This window comes from Hylobates moloch, unplaced genomic scaffold (genome assembly GCF_009828535.3).
Source record: "Hylobates moloch isolate HMO894 unplaced genomic scaffold, HMol_V3 SCAFFOLD_10, whole genome shotgun sequence".
Lineage (NCBI taxonomy): Eukaryota > Metazoa > Chordata > Mammalia > Primates > Hylobatidae > Hylobates > Hylobates moloch.
This window is the reverse complement of record NW_026652285.1, coordinates 93,070,235-93,087,120: the sequence shown is the minus strand read 5'-3', so window position 1 is coordinate 93,087,120 and position 16,886 is coordinate 93,070,235. Positions and strand designations below refer to the sequence as shown.

The 16,886-nt window shown below is 50.1% G+C and overlaps 1 protein-coding gene across 9 annotated transcripts in view; it reads left to right on the top strand.

The window, feature by feature from the left end:
- The window catches only part of PHF19 (PHD finger protein 19), a 104,755-nt gene that overhangs the window by 60,663 nt on the left and 27,206 nt on the right, over positions 1-16,886 (top strand). For 7 of the 9 annotated variants that reach the window (XR_004249930.2, XR_004249932.2, XM_058445937.1 and 4 more), the window contains 2 exons: positions 15,933-16,133; positions 16,628-16,709. Coding sequence is in view for 7 of the 9 variants with exons in the window: in XM_058445937.1 (XP_058301920.1) it covers positions 15,933-16,133; positions 16,628-16,709 (283 nt within the window). In the remaining 2 variants the exon portion in view is untranslated. The other 2 variants (XM_032164996.2, XM_032164997.1) reach the window with 2 other exon arrangements.

Sequence of the window (16,886 nt, the reverse complement as noted above, 5' to 3'; positions counted from 1 at the left end):
GTGAAAAGGTGTCAGATCACAAAGGGCCTTGTATGCCAAACTAAGGAGATTGAACTTGACCGTGAAGCTAGGCAGACCCTCTGGAGAGTTTTAAAGCAAGGAGTCGTGTGGATGAACAAACCTGTGATGGGCTGGGGTTACCAAGGAGGGCTTCCTGGAGGAGGTCAGACTTGAGCTGAGGGAGGGATAGGATTTGGAGAGCTGACACTCTGATGAACTGCTTCAGTTAAAGCTCACAAAAACCCTTCCCTCCCCCATGCCCTTTGAAATCATTTGAATCAAAGATTGCATGTGCTAAAGATGTGTTTGTTATCTGAAAGCTGTGGTTTCTCTTTAACAGATTCGGGGCCTCATCCTTTGACTCGGAACCAGGAAGGAATTAGGAGCGAGTCCTCCTGCCCAGAGAGCTAATTACTGAAATTCAGTGGCCTCACCAGGGCGAGTGGGGTCACCGGTCTCCATCCCCCAACAGCTCCTAATTTCTAACTGGTCAAAGTTAGACATTTTAATACATTTTTATGGGCTGCCCAAAGCCAGCTGGAAGCTTTTTTTCCATAAACTCTCCCTGAGACAAGTAGCCAGGTTTCACATATTAAAATGAAAACGTCAAAAGCGTTAACAGGAAAAAAAAAAAAAAAAAAGCAGGCTCATTTGTGAGGCCTCAGCTCACAAAACCTGAATCAGGGTCCAACAGCATCTGCCTGTTTTTCTTCTGCAAAGCTGATGATCAAGTTAAAAGGATGATGATAATCACTTGTTTATCTATTCACTCAGCAAACACTTACGGGACATTTACTGGGTGCCAGGTCTTGAGCTGGGCACTGAGATGAGAAGCTGCCTGAGGCATGATGGTCCCATCCCCACTGCCCTCCAGGGCTCAAAATACTTCATAGTTTACAAAGTGTTTTCACACGCAATTTTGTGAGCTGTCGGTGCCATTATTATCCACATTGCTTAATACATGGCAGAACCTGACCTTAGGTTATCCAAGTCCAGATTCTAAGTCCAGTCCAGATCCTAAAGCCTGTCCACTCTTTCCTTCCTTCCTTCCTTCCTTCCTTCCTTCCTTCCTTCCTTCCTTCCTTCCTTCCTTCCTTCCTTTCTCTCTTCTTTCTTTCTTCTTTCTTTCTTTCTTCTTTCTTCTTTCTTTTCTTTCTTTCTTTCTCTTTCTTTTCTTTCTTTCTCTCTTTTTTTCAAGACAGGGTCTTGCTCTGTCACCCAGGCCAGAGTGCAGTGGCACAATCATGGCTCACTGAAGGCAGCCTCAACCTCCCAGGCTGAATTGATCCTCCCAGCTCAGCCTCCTGAGTAGCTGAGACTACAGGCGCCTGCCACCACACCAGGCTACTTTTAAAATTTTTCATAGAGACAGGGTTTTGCCATGTAGCCCAGGCTGGCCTTGAACTCCCAGGCTCAAAGGATCTTCCTACCTCGGCCTCCCAATTCCTGTGCTGGAATTACAGGCATGAGTCACTGTGCCCAGGCTACCCTTGGTCCTTTTTTTTTTTTTTTTTAAGATGGTGTCTCGCTCTGTCGCCCAGGCCAGAGTACAATGGCACGATCTCAGCTCACTGCAACCTCCACCTCCTAGGTTCAAGTGATTATTCTGCCTCAGCTTCCCAAGCAGCTGGGACTACAGGCGCCCACCACCACGCCCAGCTAATTTTTGTATTTTTAATGGAGACGGGGTTTCACCATATTGGCAAGGCTGGTCTCCAACTCCTGACCTCGTGATCCATCTGCCTCAGCCTCCTAAAGTGCTAGGATTACAGGTGTGTGCCACCGCGCCTGGCCTCATCTGTTACTGGCCTAAGTTGGGCAATAGCTCCAAGAGGTTTAGCTGTCACTTATGATCTGTCCAGCATCCACCCCCACCTTAAAATTCTGGTTCCTTTTTGGAGGAGCTCCCCATTTTGAGAAGGATAAAACTAGCACCCACCTCCCATGGCCACCTTCGCTGTGCAATCCTAGTGGAGCTAAATCCTTCCACGGCATCTCATCCTGCCTGGCTAGTGGACAGGCACATGGAAAATGCAACACTAGCCAATCAGATCATCATTCTTGGGGCTGACTCTTGACTGAGTGGTGAGGAGACCCTTGGAGATCACTCACCCACAGTAGAGAACCCTGGATCAGACTGTGCCTGCAGCCTTCCCTTGGCCAGAATTCCTCTCTTGGTCCTGCCCTTTGTCCAAGCCTGTTCTCCAGCCTTTTGTTTGTTCTGTGTACCTTCACTACCCTCCAGGAAGTCCCCCTTTTGCTTTGGATGGACAGAGTTGGTCCTGGTTGCTCATAATCAAGAATTCCAACTGATACAAGGCCCTTGGTCTCCATCCTGTTTACAGAGATGGCAGGAAATAGCCACCTCCCCTGGTGCTGTGGACACTGACAAAGGAGTTTCTTCCCAGGAAAACCATTTTTGGGTGCCATGAAAATATTGGCATAGCCTCTCTTGCCAAGGCCTGAGAATTATCACAGCAGATAGACCCAGTTATCCAGGCTGCTGCCTGCATCCTGAAAGGCAGACATGAGCTCACGGCTCACTGCTGGATTTCACACCTCTCAGCTCTTTGAGCTGCCACCAAGCTTGTTCTCCCTGCAATTCCATCCCATCTGGGAGCTTCTAGCCTTTTAAGGGTCATGAATGTGAAGAAGGAGGCTGGGCTGGGCGTGGTGGCTCACGCCTGTAATCCTAGCACTTTGGGAGGCCAAGGTGGGTAGATCAGTTGAGGTCAGGAGTTCGAGACCAGCATGACCAACATGGTGAAACCCCCTCTCTACTAAAAAAATACAAAAATTAGCCAGGAATGGTGGTGCATGCCTGTAGTCCCAGCTACTTGGGAGGCTGAGGCAGGAGAATCGCTTGAACTTGGGAGGTGGAGGTTGCAGTGAGCTAAGATCGCACGACTGCACTCCAGTCTGGGTGACAGACATGTGGGGACTTGCAAGAGGACAAGGAGTTGAGACCTGCACGTGTGTCATTAGATGCTCAGGGGACGAGCTCTGTTCTCAAGGACTGTGAAGGAAGGTGGGTCGGTCAGTCTCTGGAGAAGCAGAACCAATGGGAGATACACTGGCTATGTATACAGATGCTTGTCCACTTACGATGGGGCTTCTCCAATACCGTAAGTGGAAGATGCATTTAATATACCTAACTTACCAAATATCACAGTATGATTTCTACTGAATGCACATAGCTTTTGCACCATCATAAAGCCAAAAAATCATAAGGCATACCATCATCATTCAGGGACCATCTCTGTGTGTGTGTGTATATATATGTTTGTTCATAAACAGATGTATTTAAGAAATTAATTTGCATGATTGTGGGAGCTGGCAAGTCCAAAATCTATAGGGCAGGCCAGCAGGCTGGCGACTCAGCAGGAACTAATGCTTGAGTCTCCAGACAGAATTTTTTCTCCAGGAAACGTCAGTTTTTGTTTTTGTTTTTGAGACGGAGTTTCACTCTGTTGCCCAGGCTGGAGTGCAATGGCATGATCTCAGCTTACTACAACGTCTGCCTCCCAGGTTCAAGCAATTCTCCTCCCTCAGCCTTGCAAGTAGCTGGGATTACAGGCACGTGCCACCATGACTGGCTAATTTTGCACTTTTAGTAGAGACAGGATTTCACCATGTTGGCCAGGCTGGTCTTGAACTCCTGACCTCAGGTGATTTTTTTTTTTAGACAGAGTCTCACTCTGTCGCCAGGCTGGAGTGCAGTGGGGCAATCTCGCCTCATTGCAACCTCTGTCTCCCAGGTTCAAGCAATTCTCCTGCCTCAGCCTCCCGGGTAGCTGTATAGGTGTGTGCAACCACGCCCGGCTAATTTTTTTGCATTTTTAGTAGAGACGCGGTTTCACCATGTTGGCCAGGCTAGTCTCGAGGGTATTTTTCTTAAAGTCAACTGATGATAAATGTTAACCACATCTCTAAGATGCCTTGACAGTGACACCTAGATTGATGTTGGATTAAATAACTAGGTATGATAGCTTAGTCATGTGGACATATAAAATTGACCATCACAGAGGGGTCAGCCCAGAGTGGTGCCTCTGCCAGAGGGCGGTGACTACAGGCTGGATGAACCAGCCATTGGAGTGGGAAACACTCCAGCTGACATTGGGTCATCTGGCTGTGGGAGGGATCTACATAGTCACACCACAAGTGCATGGCTAAATGCTGTGGTTAGCCGTGAAGGATGAGGGAATAAATGACTTGTGGTTTGAGCCTATATTCTTCTTTGCTTTCCCTGTGACCTGCACAGACCAAGCTCCTTGCTGCAGAGGTCTGTTCCTTGGAATGCTTCCCCCCACCCACTTTCTGTCTAGCTGCCTTTGCATCTCTCTATTTTAGTTCGATGTCCATACAAACTCTGCTTGCCACCACACCAGCCACATATAACTCCCCAGAGCCTCTTTCCTGCAGGCTGAGTGTTCAGAGTCCCTGCACACACATGCCTGGGGCCTGTCGAAGCCTCATGGGTGAGACCCAGACCCCGATGGTTAGAACCACATCTGCAATGAAGAGCTTTCAGCTCACAGGCTCCTAACCCGAGGGATGTCCCACACAGCTGGGCTCCCTCCCTGCAGCTCCAGCCCAGATGTTTCCTCTCCTCTGCAGGGAGAGGCATCTGGGACTTTGAATTGTAATCTTGGAAGAAGCAGCTATAAGACACAAATCTGAATGGTCCCAGCTAAACCGCTTGGAACTATTGCCCCAGCTTAAGCCCGAAGATCAGGGAGCAGAACAGACAACAGAGAAAGGCCAGACGTGAGAGTTCCTTCTGAGAGCTGTAAAAGAGTGAAGATTAGCTTTAAAGAGCCATGGAATTCTGGCAACAGAATTTCCACTTCTCCAAGCTGAAAGAGGTCCTGAAGGTCACTTTGGCATTCCTCCACCCGGGCAGGGATTACCTCTGAAACTCATAAGAAGGTCACATGTCACGGAACACTCAAACAGAAGGATTTTAAAATAAATTTTGGCAATATAAAAACTCAAGAGGACTGCTGGGGGCCTGACAAAAGTGGCATGGCATACATCTCTGGGCAGGGGAGGGGCAGAGGCCTGGACCCACTTATGGCTCATATGCTGATTTACTACTTCACCTTGAATGAGTCTTTCCTGCATGACTTTGGCCAGACCTCTCCTGCTTTCTTTTTTTTCTTTTCTTTCTTTTTTTTTTTTTTTTTTTTGAGACGGAGTCTTGCTGTGTCACCCAGGCTGGAGTTCAGTGGCATGATATCGCCTCCTGGGTTCAAGCCATTCTCCTGCCTCAGCCTTCCCAGTAGCTGAGATTACAGGCACACACCACCATGCTCATTTTTGTACTTTTAGTAGAGACGAGGTTTCACCATGTTGGCCAGGCTGGTCTCAAACTTTTGACCTCATGATCCGCCCGCCTTGGCCTCCCAAAGTGCTGGGATTACAGGCGTGAACCACTGCGCCGGACCTCTCCTGCTTTCTAGATATCTGTTTCCCCATCTGAAAATGAGAAGTTGGACAACTTGACTTGGAAGGTCCCCTCCATTAAGACACAGGGTCTCACTCTGTTGCTCAGACTGGAGTGCAGTGATGTAATCATAGCTCACTGCCTGCTTGAACTTCTGGGCTCAAGCAATCCTCCTACTTCAGCCTCCCGAGTAGCCGGCACTGCAGGTGCATATCACCACCTTGCTATGGTCTTGCTATGTTGCCCAGGCTGGTCTTGAACTCCTGGCCTTAAATGATCCTCCCACCTCAACCTCCCAAGTAGTTGGGATTTACAGGAGTGGCTGGTATTGGCTTTTTTTTAATTTTAATTTTTATTTTTTTAGACAGAGTCTCGCTCCTAGGCCAGAGTGCAGTGGCGCTATCTGAACTCACTGCAACTTCTGCCCCCAGGGTTGAAGTGATTCTCATGCCTCAGCCTCTGGAATAGCTGGGATCATAGGCGTGTACTACCACATCCAGCTAATTTTTTTTTTTGTATTTTTTGGTAGAGATGTGGTTTCACCATGTTGGCCAGGCTGGTCTCAAACTCCTGTCCTCTGGTGATCCACCTACCTCGACCTCCCAAAGTGCTGGGATTACAGGTGTGAGCCACCGTGCCCGGCCTGGCATTAGCTTTTGAATACACCATATCACCTGGGTTCAAACCTCAGTTCCACCAATACTATTTGAATCATACAAATGACCCTGTTGTATCCACTCTCTTCTTATTTGCTCTCCTCTGGCTATATCTTGGGCAGTTGGTTGTACCTTGTCTCCTTCATGAAATGCCCAGCAAGAGCCTTGGCTCCCGGGCAACAGCTCTCATACATTTCCTCTTTCTCCTACACACCCGTCTTGGGGCCAGGAGCTCACCCACCTCACGCGGATCGACTTATGGATTGCTTGACCCCAGAAAGGATGCCTTGTAAATACTGGAGTTCATTAATAAAATGACGCCTCTGTATTTTAATGTGGGGAAAACTTTAAAGGTATCTTTAATTAACTATCTCTATCTATCTAAGTCAGTCTTTTATGATCACACTGTTTTAATCATATCAATCAAAATCTCTAATTGAATGTAGTATGTAGACCTAATTGATAAAAACAAGAAGACAAAATATCTCTCAAATAGTCAATGCAGCTTTTGGTGGGTCAAATCTTTGTATAACATCCTTTATGAAGAATGACTGGGAGCAACTCATTTGTTCTAGACTTCATACATTGATCAATGAGTCAATCTGAAGCCCTGATTAGAGAAGTGACCTATCCGAGGTTACCGAGTGAGGGAGAAACAAAGCTTAGACTGAGTTCATAGAATCAAATAATTTTGCCGTCAGAGGCAACTTAGAGGTCATTGTGGTTTGCACAGAGCTGATCACTCCTTGTCTCGACACCCTCCCACAATTATCTATCAATCTGTCTGTCCCCCTAGCCCCACCCCCTAGCTCTGGACCAGGAGCTGCTGCTTCTTTTTTTTTTTTTTTTTTTTTTTTTTGAGACAGGGTCTTGTTCTGTCACCCAGGCTGCTGGAGTGCATGGTGCGATCTCAGCTCACTGCAATCTCTGCCTCCAGGCTCAAGTGATCCTCCCACCTCAGGGTCCCAAGTAGCTAGGACCACAGGTGCATGCCACCATGCCCAGCTAATTTTTTGTATTTTTGGTAGAGATGGGATTTCACCAAGCTGCCCAGGCTGGTCTCGAACTCCGGAGCTCAGGCAGTTCATCCACCTCAGCCTCCCAAAGTGCTGGGATTTCAGGCGTGAGCCACCGTGCCTGGCTGGACCGGGAGCTTCCTGAGGTCAAAGGCTGCATCCTATTCATCTTCATGCCACACTTGTCATTCCTAGCATGGTGCCTGCCTACAGCATGGTTCCCTACACATGTGCACTATGTTGAAAGGGTGAACAAACCACCACTTTAACAGATGGGGAGACTAAAATTTAGACAAGGGAAGGGATCCTTGGTTCCATAGCAAGCTGGCAAGGCAGGGAAACAGGATTTCCAGTGTCTGGTGAAGGCTCCATTTTTTTCTACACCCCCTGGGTTCACAGAGAAGGCAGGCAGACTTCTCTCATTTCCCCACAAAAGCCACAGGTAAAGGTGTTTATAGCTTGGCAGCTAACCAAGGCCACAGGTATGCCAACAGGTCACAGTCTGACCCTGGTAATCATTTTTTTAAAACTGGTGTTAATAACTGTGCTTCTACTGTAATCTGAAAACTCTCTACACCTCCATGCTGAGGACATGATAAACCAACCCCGAAATTCAGGCCATAAAACATGGGCTCGTCTAACTGGTCACCTGCATAATAATTACTTCCAAAAATCATGTAATAATAATTATTCATATTTGTGAAAAGCCTCTTCTGTGTAGAGCACTTTTTTTTTTTTAAGATGGAGTTTCACTCTTGTCACCCAGGCTGTAGTGCAATGGCACAATACTGGCTCACTGCAACCTATGCCTCCTGGGCTCAAGAGATTCTCCTGCCTCAGCCTCCCAAGTAGCTGGGATTACAGGTGGCCGCCACCATGCATGGCTAATTTTTGTATTTTTAGTAAAGATGGGGTTTCATCATGTTGGCCAGGCTGGTCTTGAACTCCAGACCTCAGGTGATCCGCCCACCTCAGCCTCTCAAAGTGCTGGGATTACAGGCATGAGCCACTGTGCTGGGCTGTAGAGCACTTTCATATAGGCTAACGTGTTTGGTATTCAAATAAGTATTTCTGAAAGAAAATGATGTTCTCTCAAAATAATGACTGTATATTTTAAATAAGTCAATTTGTCATATGTGAAGTATATTTCCATAAATCTGATTTTAAAAGTAACAGTGAAGATCACAAGTTACTTTTATTTTCTTCCTCGTGCTTTTTGACATTTTCCAAATTGTCCTTAATTGAAAGAAAACATAGAATAGCATAGCAGAAGGAAGAGGATGGATTACTGGGAGGCAGGGGACCTTCTCTCAGGGCTCTCTGGCCCTTTGGTGGTCTCCCCGGACAGACAGGTGCTGAGACACTGCTGAGCAGAGGGGACAAGCCCTGACTCTCTATTGTGAGTGACACTGAGTATATCACTACACCTTTCCAAACCTCCATTTCATCCCCTGCAAAATGGACCTGATGCCTGCCACACCTGGCTCACCAAGCTGTGACAAGCCTTAAAAGAGAAGGGTGGGCCAGGTGCAGTGATGCGCACCTGTAATCCCAACACTTCAGAAGGCCAAGGCGAGTGGATCATGAAGTCAGGAGTTCAAGACCAGCCTGACCAACATGGTGAAACCCCGTCTATACTAAAAATACAAAAATTAGCCAGGCATGATAGTGTGCACCTGGAATCCCGGCTACCCAGGAGGCTGAGGCAAGAGAATTGCTTGAACCTGGGAGGTAGAGTTTGCAGTGAGCCGAGATCGTGCCACTGCACCCTGGCCTGGGTGACAGAACAAGACTTCATCTCAAACAAACAAACAAACAAACAAACAAATAAGAAGGCTGATCAGTCCCATGCATGAGGGGACACTGTGCACTGTAACCACCCTGCACACCTAACAAGCAATGCTATCCTCAAAACCTCTTCTGCTGCAATCTCCTCATAGCTTCCTGCCCCTCCCATCTTTAAAATCACCAAATATCTCAAACATGGAAAAGTTTTAGACTTGAGAAGGAGAAGGATCAGAGAGAACAACTATAGATCAACCACCTAGCTCTGCTACATCTTGACACTCGGTCATACTTGCCTCAGATTTTAATTTTTTTTCTAAGAAATAAAACATACAGATAGAATTAAACCCCCTGTGGGCCGGGCGTGGTGACTCACGCCTGTAATCCCAGCACTTTGGGAGGCTGAAGCGGGCGGATCACGAGGTCAGGAGATCGAGACCATCTTGGCTAACACAGTGAAACCCCATCTCTACTAAAAATACACAAAATTAGCCGGGCGTGGGGGTAGGTGCCTGTAGTCCCAGCTACTCGGGAGGCTGAGACAGGAGAATGGCATGAACCCGGGAGGCGGAGCTTGCAGTGAGCAGAGATCGCACCACTGCACTCCAGCCTGGGCAACAGAGAGAGACTCTGTCTCAAAAAAAAAAAAAAAAAAAAAGAATTAAACCCCGTGTGTGCTTCCTTCTGATCTCATTCCTGTCCCTCCCTTCCCAAAGTCTACCCTATTCTAAATCTAGGGTCTTTGATTTCCCATGCATGTTTCAATAGTTTTACTACCTGGCTGTAGCCCCAAAATATCTACATAGCTTATTTTGTATTTCTTTGGGTTTTCTGTTATTGTTTGTTTGTTTTTGAGAAAGTCTCTGTCTGTCATCCAGGCTGGAGTGCACAATCATGGCTTACCGCAGCCTCAAACTCCTGGGCTCAATCAATCTTCCCACCTCAGCCTCCCAAGTAGCTGGGACTACAGGTGCATGCCATCATGCCCAGCTAATTTTTGTATTTTTAGTAGAGATGGGGTTTCATGTTGCCCAGGCTAGTCTTGAACTCCTGAGCTCAAGTGATCTTCCCACCATAGCCTTCCAAAGCGCTGGCCCAGCTGAATGCGTTAAGAAACATTTTTTATCATTTGTGTCACACTGTACCTATGCTACATCTTGATGTTAGTTTTTTTCCTAGGGTGTAACTATGTTGAGGCTACAGACTTAGTTTATTTTTACTCCCAGTATATTATTCCATTGGATGACTAGATCACAATTAATCTATCTGGTCTGCTGTTTGTTTGTTTGTTGAGACGGAGTCTCGCTCAGTCACTCAGGCTGGAGTGCAGTGGCACTATTTCGCCCACTGCAACCTCCACCTCCCAGGTTCAAACAATTCTCCTGTCTCAGCCTCCCAAGTAGCTGGGACTACAGGCACACACCACCACGCCTGGCTAATTTTTTTGTATTTTTAGTAGAGGCGGGGTTTCGCCATATTGGTCAGGCTGGTCTCAAACTCCTGACCTCAAGTGATCCACCTGCTTTGGCCTCCCAAAGTGCTGGGATTACAAGCATCTAATCCTATCTGGACTGCTGTTCATGGATAATTCATTAATTTCTAAATTTTCACAATTATGTGCTGAATGACTGGAGTGGAGTCATTGAATTGTAGCTATGAGTATCTTCCACTTTCTTACATGTTGCCAAACTGTTCTCCAAAATCGTTTTACCAGTTCATATCTCCATAGGCATTTGAGGGTTCCAACTGTGCAACATCCTCACCCCCCACTCCCCATACTGACAAACTTGACTCTGTGCCCATCTGGTGGATGTGTAATTGTGTATCACAGTTCTCTTCACTTGCATCTCTCACGTGGCCAACAAGGTTGAACATCTTTCCACATTTTAGGCTATTTTAGCCATTTAAGTTTCCTCTTTTGTGAGTTGCCTGTTGATATCCTTAACCCATATTTTAAAAATTGGATTGTTAGTCAATCCATTAAATTCCCTCCACCTGGCACACCCACCGCCCTATTTCCACAACCTAACTGATTGCTACTTTTTCCTGGAAACTTGTTCTCTTTCCTCAATTCAAATTTAGAGTTGCCTCTAAATAATCACTGGTGACACTGTACCTTTCTTGTGGCATTTATAATTTCCTGTTCTGTAGTGTTTTAACTTCTTATTTTGCATATCAAACTTTTTAGTTTACAAAAGCACCTGCTCCTTCATTGTCTTATTTGAACATTTATGCAATAGCCCCACGAGATGGGTAGTATTATTATCCTCTTTTCAACAGATAAAGAAACATGGTGCAGGAGGGTCTAGCTAACCCAAGACCCCGCCCTGGCTCAGAGGCAGAGCTGGACTTGAAGCCAGGACAATTCAATTCCATGTGCAGCTCACAGCACAATCCCCTCTTATTTATCTATGCATCAACACCGCCTCCTCCAAGAGATTGCCAGTTCCTTGTCTCCCATCTACCTGTGTGTCTCCCATCCACCTGTGTGTCTCACATCCCCCCGCTCTAGTCCCACACAGTGGGGCAATCAAGATTCTGAATACAGAATTTCTTAACAAAGTATTAATACAATGATCACTTACTGCACACCTACTGGGCACCAGGGGCTTTGCATACATTAACTCTAACCTTCCCAAGAACTCTATTTAGGTGAGGACACGGAGGCTTAAGACTTAAAGTCTGGGGAGCAAGAATTGTTCAAAAAAAAAAAAAAAAAAAGAAATCAGTGACACACTCAGGCTCCCATGGCCAGTAATGGGTGGAGCTGGCCTGTAGCCTCGGAGGTGAGCACTTCCCTCTATCATCTCTGTCCCCCAGCATCCTGAAGGCAGACCCAGGCAGCTTAGAAGCTAGTGGGAGTATTCTGCTCCCATCATCAGCCCTACCCGTGTTGGACACACGTTATCTTGGCAGAACATGGTTAAGTAGCACAATCCCAGGGCCACTTTGGGACTTGAAAATGTGCTCTCCAGGACTGGGAGATTTTGTGCCATGGGGCTGCTCCCAGGCTTTCCTTCCAGGTTCAGGTAGGTACTCAGCAGTGCTAGGTTCTGCTGAGGCGCCAGGATCCAGAATGGGGCAGTGAGGCAGGTGAGAGCAGGAGGATCAAGGGGCGGAAGGAAGTGAGGAAGGAGGTGAGAGGACTCCTGGATCTCTGCTGAGAAGGTGAGGTGGGGGGCTGCACAGATCATGCTCCAAGGCCAGGAGGCAGAGGGCCCAGAGTGAGCAACTGACAGTGAACAGGGAAGGCTCTGGGGGAAGGTGCTGTCCACTGGCCACACCCATGAAAGCACATAGCCCTGTCTGGTGGGGGTGTCTGCAGAGTGGGATGGTAGCCACAGAGGTGGGCGCTGCGGACTGAGGGCAAGGATGGGGGTGGGGTTTTTGGTAAGTGTTCTTCCCCCTTCCCCCAAGAGTGAGTCTGGGGGGGCCATGTCTGCCTTTTCCCCCCAGAGCAGGGACCCTACGATTGGAGCTCTGCCCACTGCCTCCATCTGCCATTCCTATGACTCTGTGCATGTTGTCTTTCATTGTCTGTCCTTTATTTACATGACGTGTTATGCGTGTGGTATATATTTGCGATTGTACCATGTATTTCTGTGCACTGTGTCTCTACGCAATTTGTTGTTTGGGGCTATTTCGGCCATGTAGGTTTCCTCTTTTGTGAATTGCCTTTTGATATCCTTAACCTGTATTTTAAAAATTGCATTGTTAGCCCACTGAATTCCCTCCACCTGGCACACCCACCAACCTATTTCCACAACCTATCTGAATGTCACCTTTTCAGGAAAACTTGTGTCTCTTGCCCGTCGGTGTTGTTACTGTGTTGTGGCTTTATGTGTTATGTCCGTCTACCTTACATGCATGTTCTGTTGTGTCTCTGTTGTGTACAGTGTGTTCCCCCTTGTGTATGCCTACGGCTGGTGTGTACAGTACTTCTCTTTGTGGTGTGTTTGCGTCCTGTACATGCTGTAGTGTGTTCTGACCTGTGTCCGTTGTGCACTGTGTGTTGTGTATCTACATTATACTTGTGCTGTGTCTCTGTGCCGAACGCCTGTGCTGTTAGTGCAAGGTGTTGTGTGGCCCGTTTGGGCGTCCTCGGTCTGTGTCTGCGTGTGTCTGCGCCAAGGGTCCGCGCCGCCCTGCTGTGTGTCTGTGCCAGGATCCGCCGGTGCCTGCGCGCAGAGCTGTTTCCCCAACAAGTGTGCGAGCGGCCGTGTGCGCCATGCACGCTGCCTGGCGTCTCCGTGTGCGCCGCGGTGTGGCCGCTCCTCGGCGGGGGGCCGGGTCCGGGCTAGTGGCCGCGGAGGATGCGCGCCCGCGGGGAGGGCGGGGGCGGGCGGGGCTGGCGGCGCTGCGGAGCCCGGCGGCCGCAGGCTCCAATGGCGAGGCCGGCGCGGCCTCCGCTAATTACATAAGCGGGACGTCAATAATTCGCGGGAAAACGCGAAAAAGATGGCGCCCCGCGCCCGGGGGGCCCCTTCCTGAGCGCCCCGGCCCCTCCCTCCGCCGCCTCCCCCTCCTCCCCGCGGCGCCCCCGCCCCGCCCCGCCCCCGCCGAGACCCCGACCCCGGCCCCACGGGCGGACACTCGGCCGGGCAGCCGCGGGCCGAGCGCAGCCGCCTCCGCCACCGATGCGCCTGGTGGCCAGACTCCAAGTGGGACCGGCGGACACGCAGCCTCGCGGTGAGTTCTGCGCTGTTGGGCGGACTCCCCGCCACGCTCTCCCCTCTCGGCCTTCATCCCTCTCTTTTCGAAATCTCCCTGAAGTTTGGCGGCCCGAACGCCTCCGGGGGGTGAGACTCCTGCGGAGCGGGGCGCTCGGGGGTGGGGACGGGGGGGTGCAGGGTACCTACGGGGCAGAGGGGCCCACCCGGGTTCCCGAGCCCCGGGGGGCGTGGGTGACAGGTCGTTCTTTCTCGCCCCCGATCTTTAATTTTCCTGTCGGAGTGGGGGAAGGACAGACGGGCGTTTGGCATTTCGCTCACGTCCGAAGTCAGGCTGTGGCAGGGTTGGGATGGGGGAGGCTTGGCGTCCGAGCGACTGAGGAGAGGAGCGCTGAACCCGAAGGGGGTGCTTCTGCAAGCTTTTTACCCCCTCCTGAACACCCTTTTTAAAAAGCCAACGGCCGCCCTGGGAGAGGCCCCGGCGCATGAATCATCCTCGCTTCCTGCCCCCGCCCGGCCCCGCGCTCCCGGTGCCGCGGATTTGAACTGGACGCAGACGGGAACCCGCAAACAGGCATTTCTTTGCAAATGGGTTTGAATCAGCCAATCACAGCCCGCGGGGGCCCGCTCCGGGAGGACGGAGGCGGGGGCTGGGGGGGCGCCACCCGGGGGCCCCCGCCTGGCCAGGGTGGAGGCGGGTGCGGCGACCCGGCCGGCTCCCAGAGGCGCAGCGGGGGAGGAAGTGTCAGTTTGTGAACCTGCAGCGGCCCCGGCCTGGCCCCTGGCCGGGCGGGCGGGCGGGGACCTCGCAGCGCCGGGCGAGCCAGGTGGCAGGGAGAGGACAGGGGTTCAGACCTCATCCCCTGCCCGGGAGCCTGTGCGCTCTGCGCTGGAGAAAAAGGAGATGGGAGTGGGGTTGGAGAGGGTTGATGGAGGCCACGCCACCATCTGGGGAGCCGAGACCCCTGCAGTGCCCGGCTCTCCCCAGGGCCCCGCACATACTTAGCTTCACACACTCCCTGGCACAATGCCGTAGACATCATCCTGCCTAGTCTCACAGGAGTACACACACGCACCACACAGAAACAGGCACTGGACTCTCTCCCTGTGAACAGATAATCATAACACCAGGTGCCCAGCGCTATGGCCACAAGGAGGAGACCCGAGTAGGCGCGCGGGGGAAAGAGCGAGGCTGTGTGTGGCTGTAGTGGAGAGTGTGTGGAGGGACATGGAGCCAGGTGAGCCCAGCAGGGAAGGAGGGGGCGTTAGGAACGGCTTTGAGCACCAGTGAGGGCAGTGGGGAGCCGCAGAAGGTTTTTGGAAGGAAATTGGTGGCCCTGCGGAAGAGTCTGGTGGAGAGGCAGGAATGCAGGGGCGGCCTGTTTAGCACTGGGTGCTGGTAGTACCGTTCCCCACCCTAGGTGCCTACTGGAGGTGAGCACAAGGCCCAGGAAACTGTTATTGGGTGAATGAATGAATGAATGGCCCAAGCAAAAGATGAGGCCTGAACTCAGACCAGGGCAGGAGGATGGAAGCTAGAGCTGGAAAGCCAGAAATCATGGCTCTTAAAATGGGCCAGCTGTGGCAACTCGTTGCTTGGAGGAGTTTGAGATGCATGAAGGCAGTGCCACTGGCAGGGAGAGAGAAATCGATGGGTGAACTGCACGTTGAATAGGATGGTGAGAGACAGGCGTGGAGAGGCTGGCATGGGGATGGATGACTTCACTGCTTGGAGCAAAGGTGTTATCTGGGTGAAAGCATAAGTGGGTTTAAATGTCCCAGAATTGGTTTCCATTAAATCATCTCATAATTGAGAACAGAAGGGGGGATTACAAAAGACAGATGACCCAGTCTACACTAGCTACAAGCCACCCAGTTTTCCTTTCTAGGTGAGTTTTCTCTGGACAGATCTCAGGGTAGGGATGGTTGCAGGGGTTGGGGGTAAAAATAAAACCCAGCTGCTTGTCTGGAGAAGATCCTCCATCCAGAGCACGTGGAGTGTGTTTGCTTAAGGAATAAAACCCCAGCCTCCTGAGACAGGGAGTGATTCAGGCCCATTGGGTAGGGGACTTTGTTCTGTGTGGGTTGAGAGATCCATTCTCTTTAAAAGGTAGTGTGGTATGGGCCATGGCTCTGCCTTTGGCCCATCAGCCTCTTCTCCTTGCCACAGCTGTTTCCCTATCTGTAAGATGTGAATAATAATAATGTCTCCCTCATAGGATGGTCACGAGGAATCAGTGAGATAATAACCAAGTCTGGCTTATAGCACAGGGCACAGAAATGGTGGTTTCCTTCCTTCCCCGATGGGCTTTCTGAAGCAGGGAAGCAAGAAGCAAAAACCCTGTTCTTTCTCTCCCAGTGTCAGGGGAAGCTGATGGAGAATCGAGCTCTGGATCCAGGGACTCGGGACTCCTATGGTGCCACCAGCCACCTCCCCAACAAGGGGGTCCTGGCAAAGGTCAAGAACAACTTCAAAGACTTGATGTCCAAACTGACGGAGGGCCAGTATGTGCTGTGCCGGTGGACAGATGGCCTGTACTACCTCGGGAAGATCAAGAGGGTAAACCCATCCTTTCTGGCCCCTGTTCTCAGACTCAGAATCTCTCTGCTCATATTCCAGCCTGGCTGTCAGACCAGGGGGCAGGGGGATTGCTGGAGAATTCCCTTCTTGTCCCTCATGCCCAAAGCTCTTGGTGGGAGGGGCCAGAGCCTGGTCTTGCAGGCACCGTCCTTAGGGTCAACATCATCCAACCAGTTCTTTAGAAAAGTGCTCTGAGAGCCTACAAAACAGAAAAGTCAGATTCGAGAGGATCACAGAGGAGCATCTGACTTGTGCTTCTGTCCTCGACATTCTGACCAAGTTGCCATCCATTGGTCCCTGGCTGTATGACTCCAGTGACTAGGAGTACACCCTGTCCAGGAACTGCCATTCTCCTTCCCCTTCTAGCTCTGCTTTCTGGAGCATACGGAGACAAAAATGGGGGAGGAAGACTATGTTCCAGGTTGGCTTTTCCCCAGCCCTTTCTCACTTGCTCCTTCCTATCCGTGTCCCAGGTCAGCAGCTCTAAGCAAAGCTGCCTCGTGACTTTCGAAGATAATTCCAAATACTGGGTCCTATGGAAGGACATACAGCATGGTGAGTTTTCCTAACATTTCGGGTAGCCCCCAACCTCCCCAGGTCTTCTCTCCTCTGCTGCCTTCATTTCTTCCTTCTCTCCTTCCATCTCTTACTCCTGGCATCTGCCCTTGTCCATGAACCCCAAGCCCACCTGTGATGATGATCAAATCTGGTTGTATATTGACTTGGGAAGGT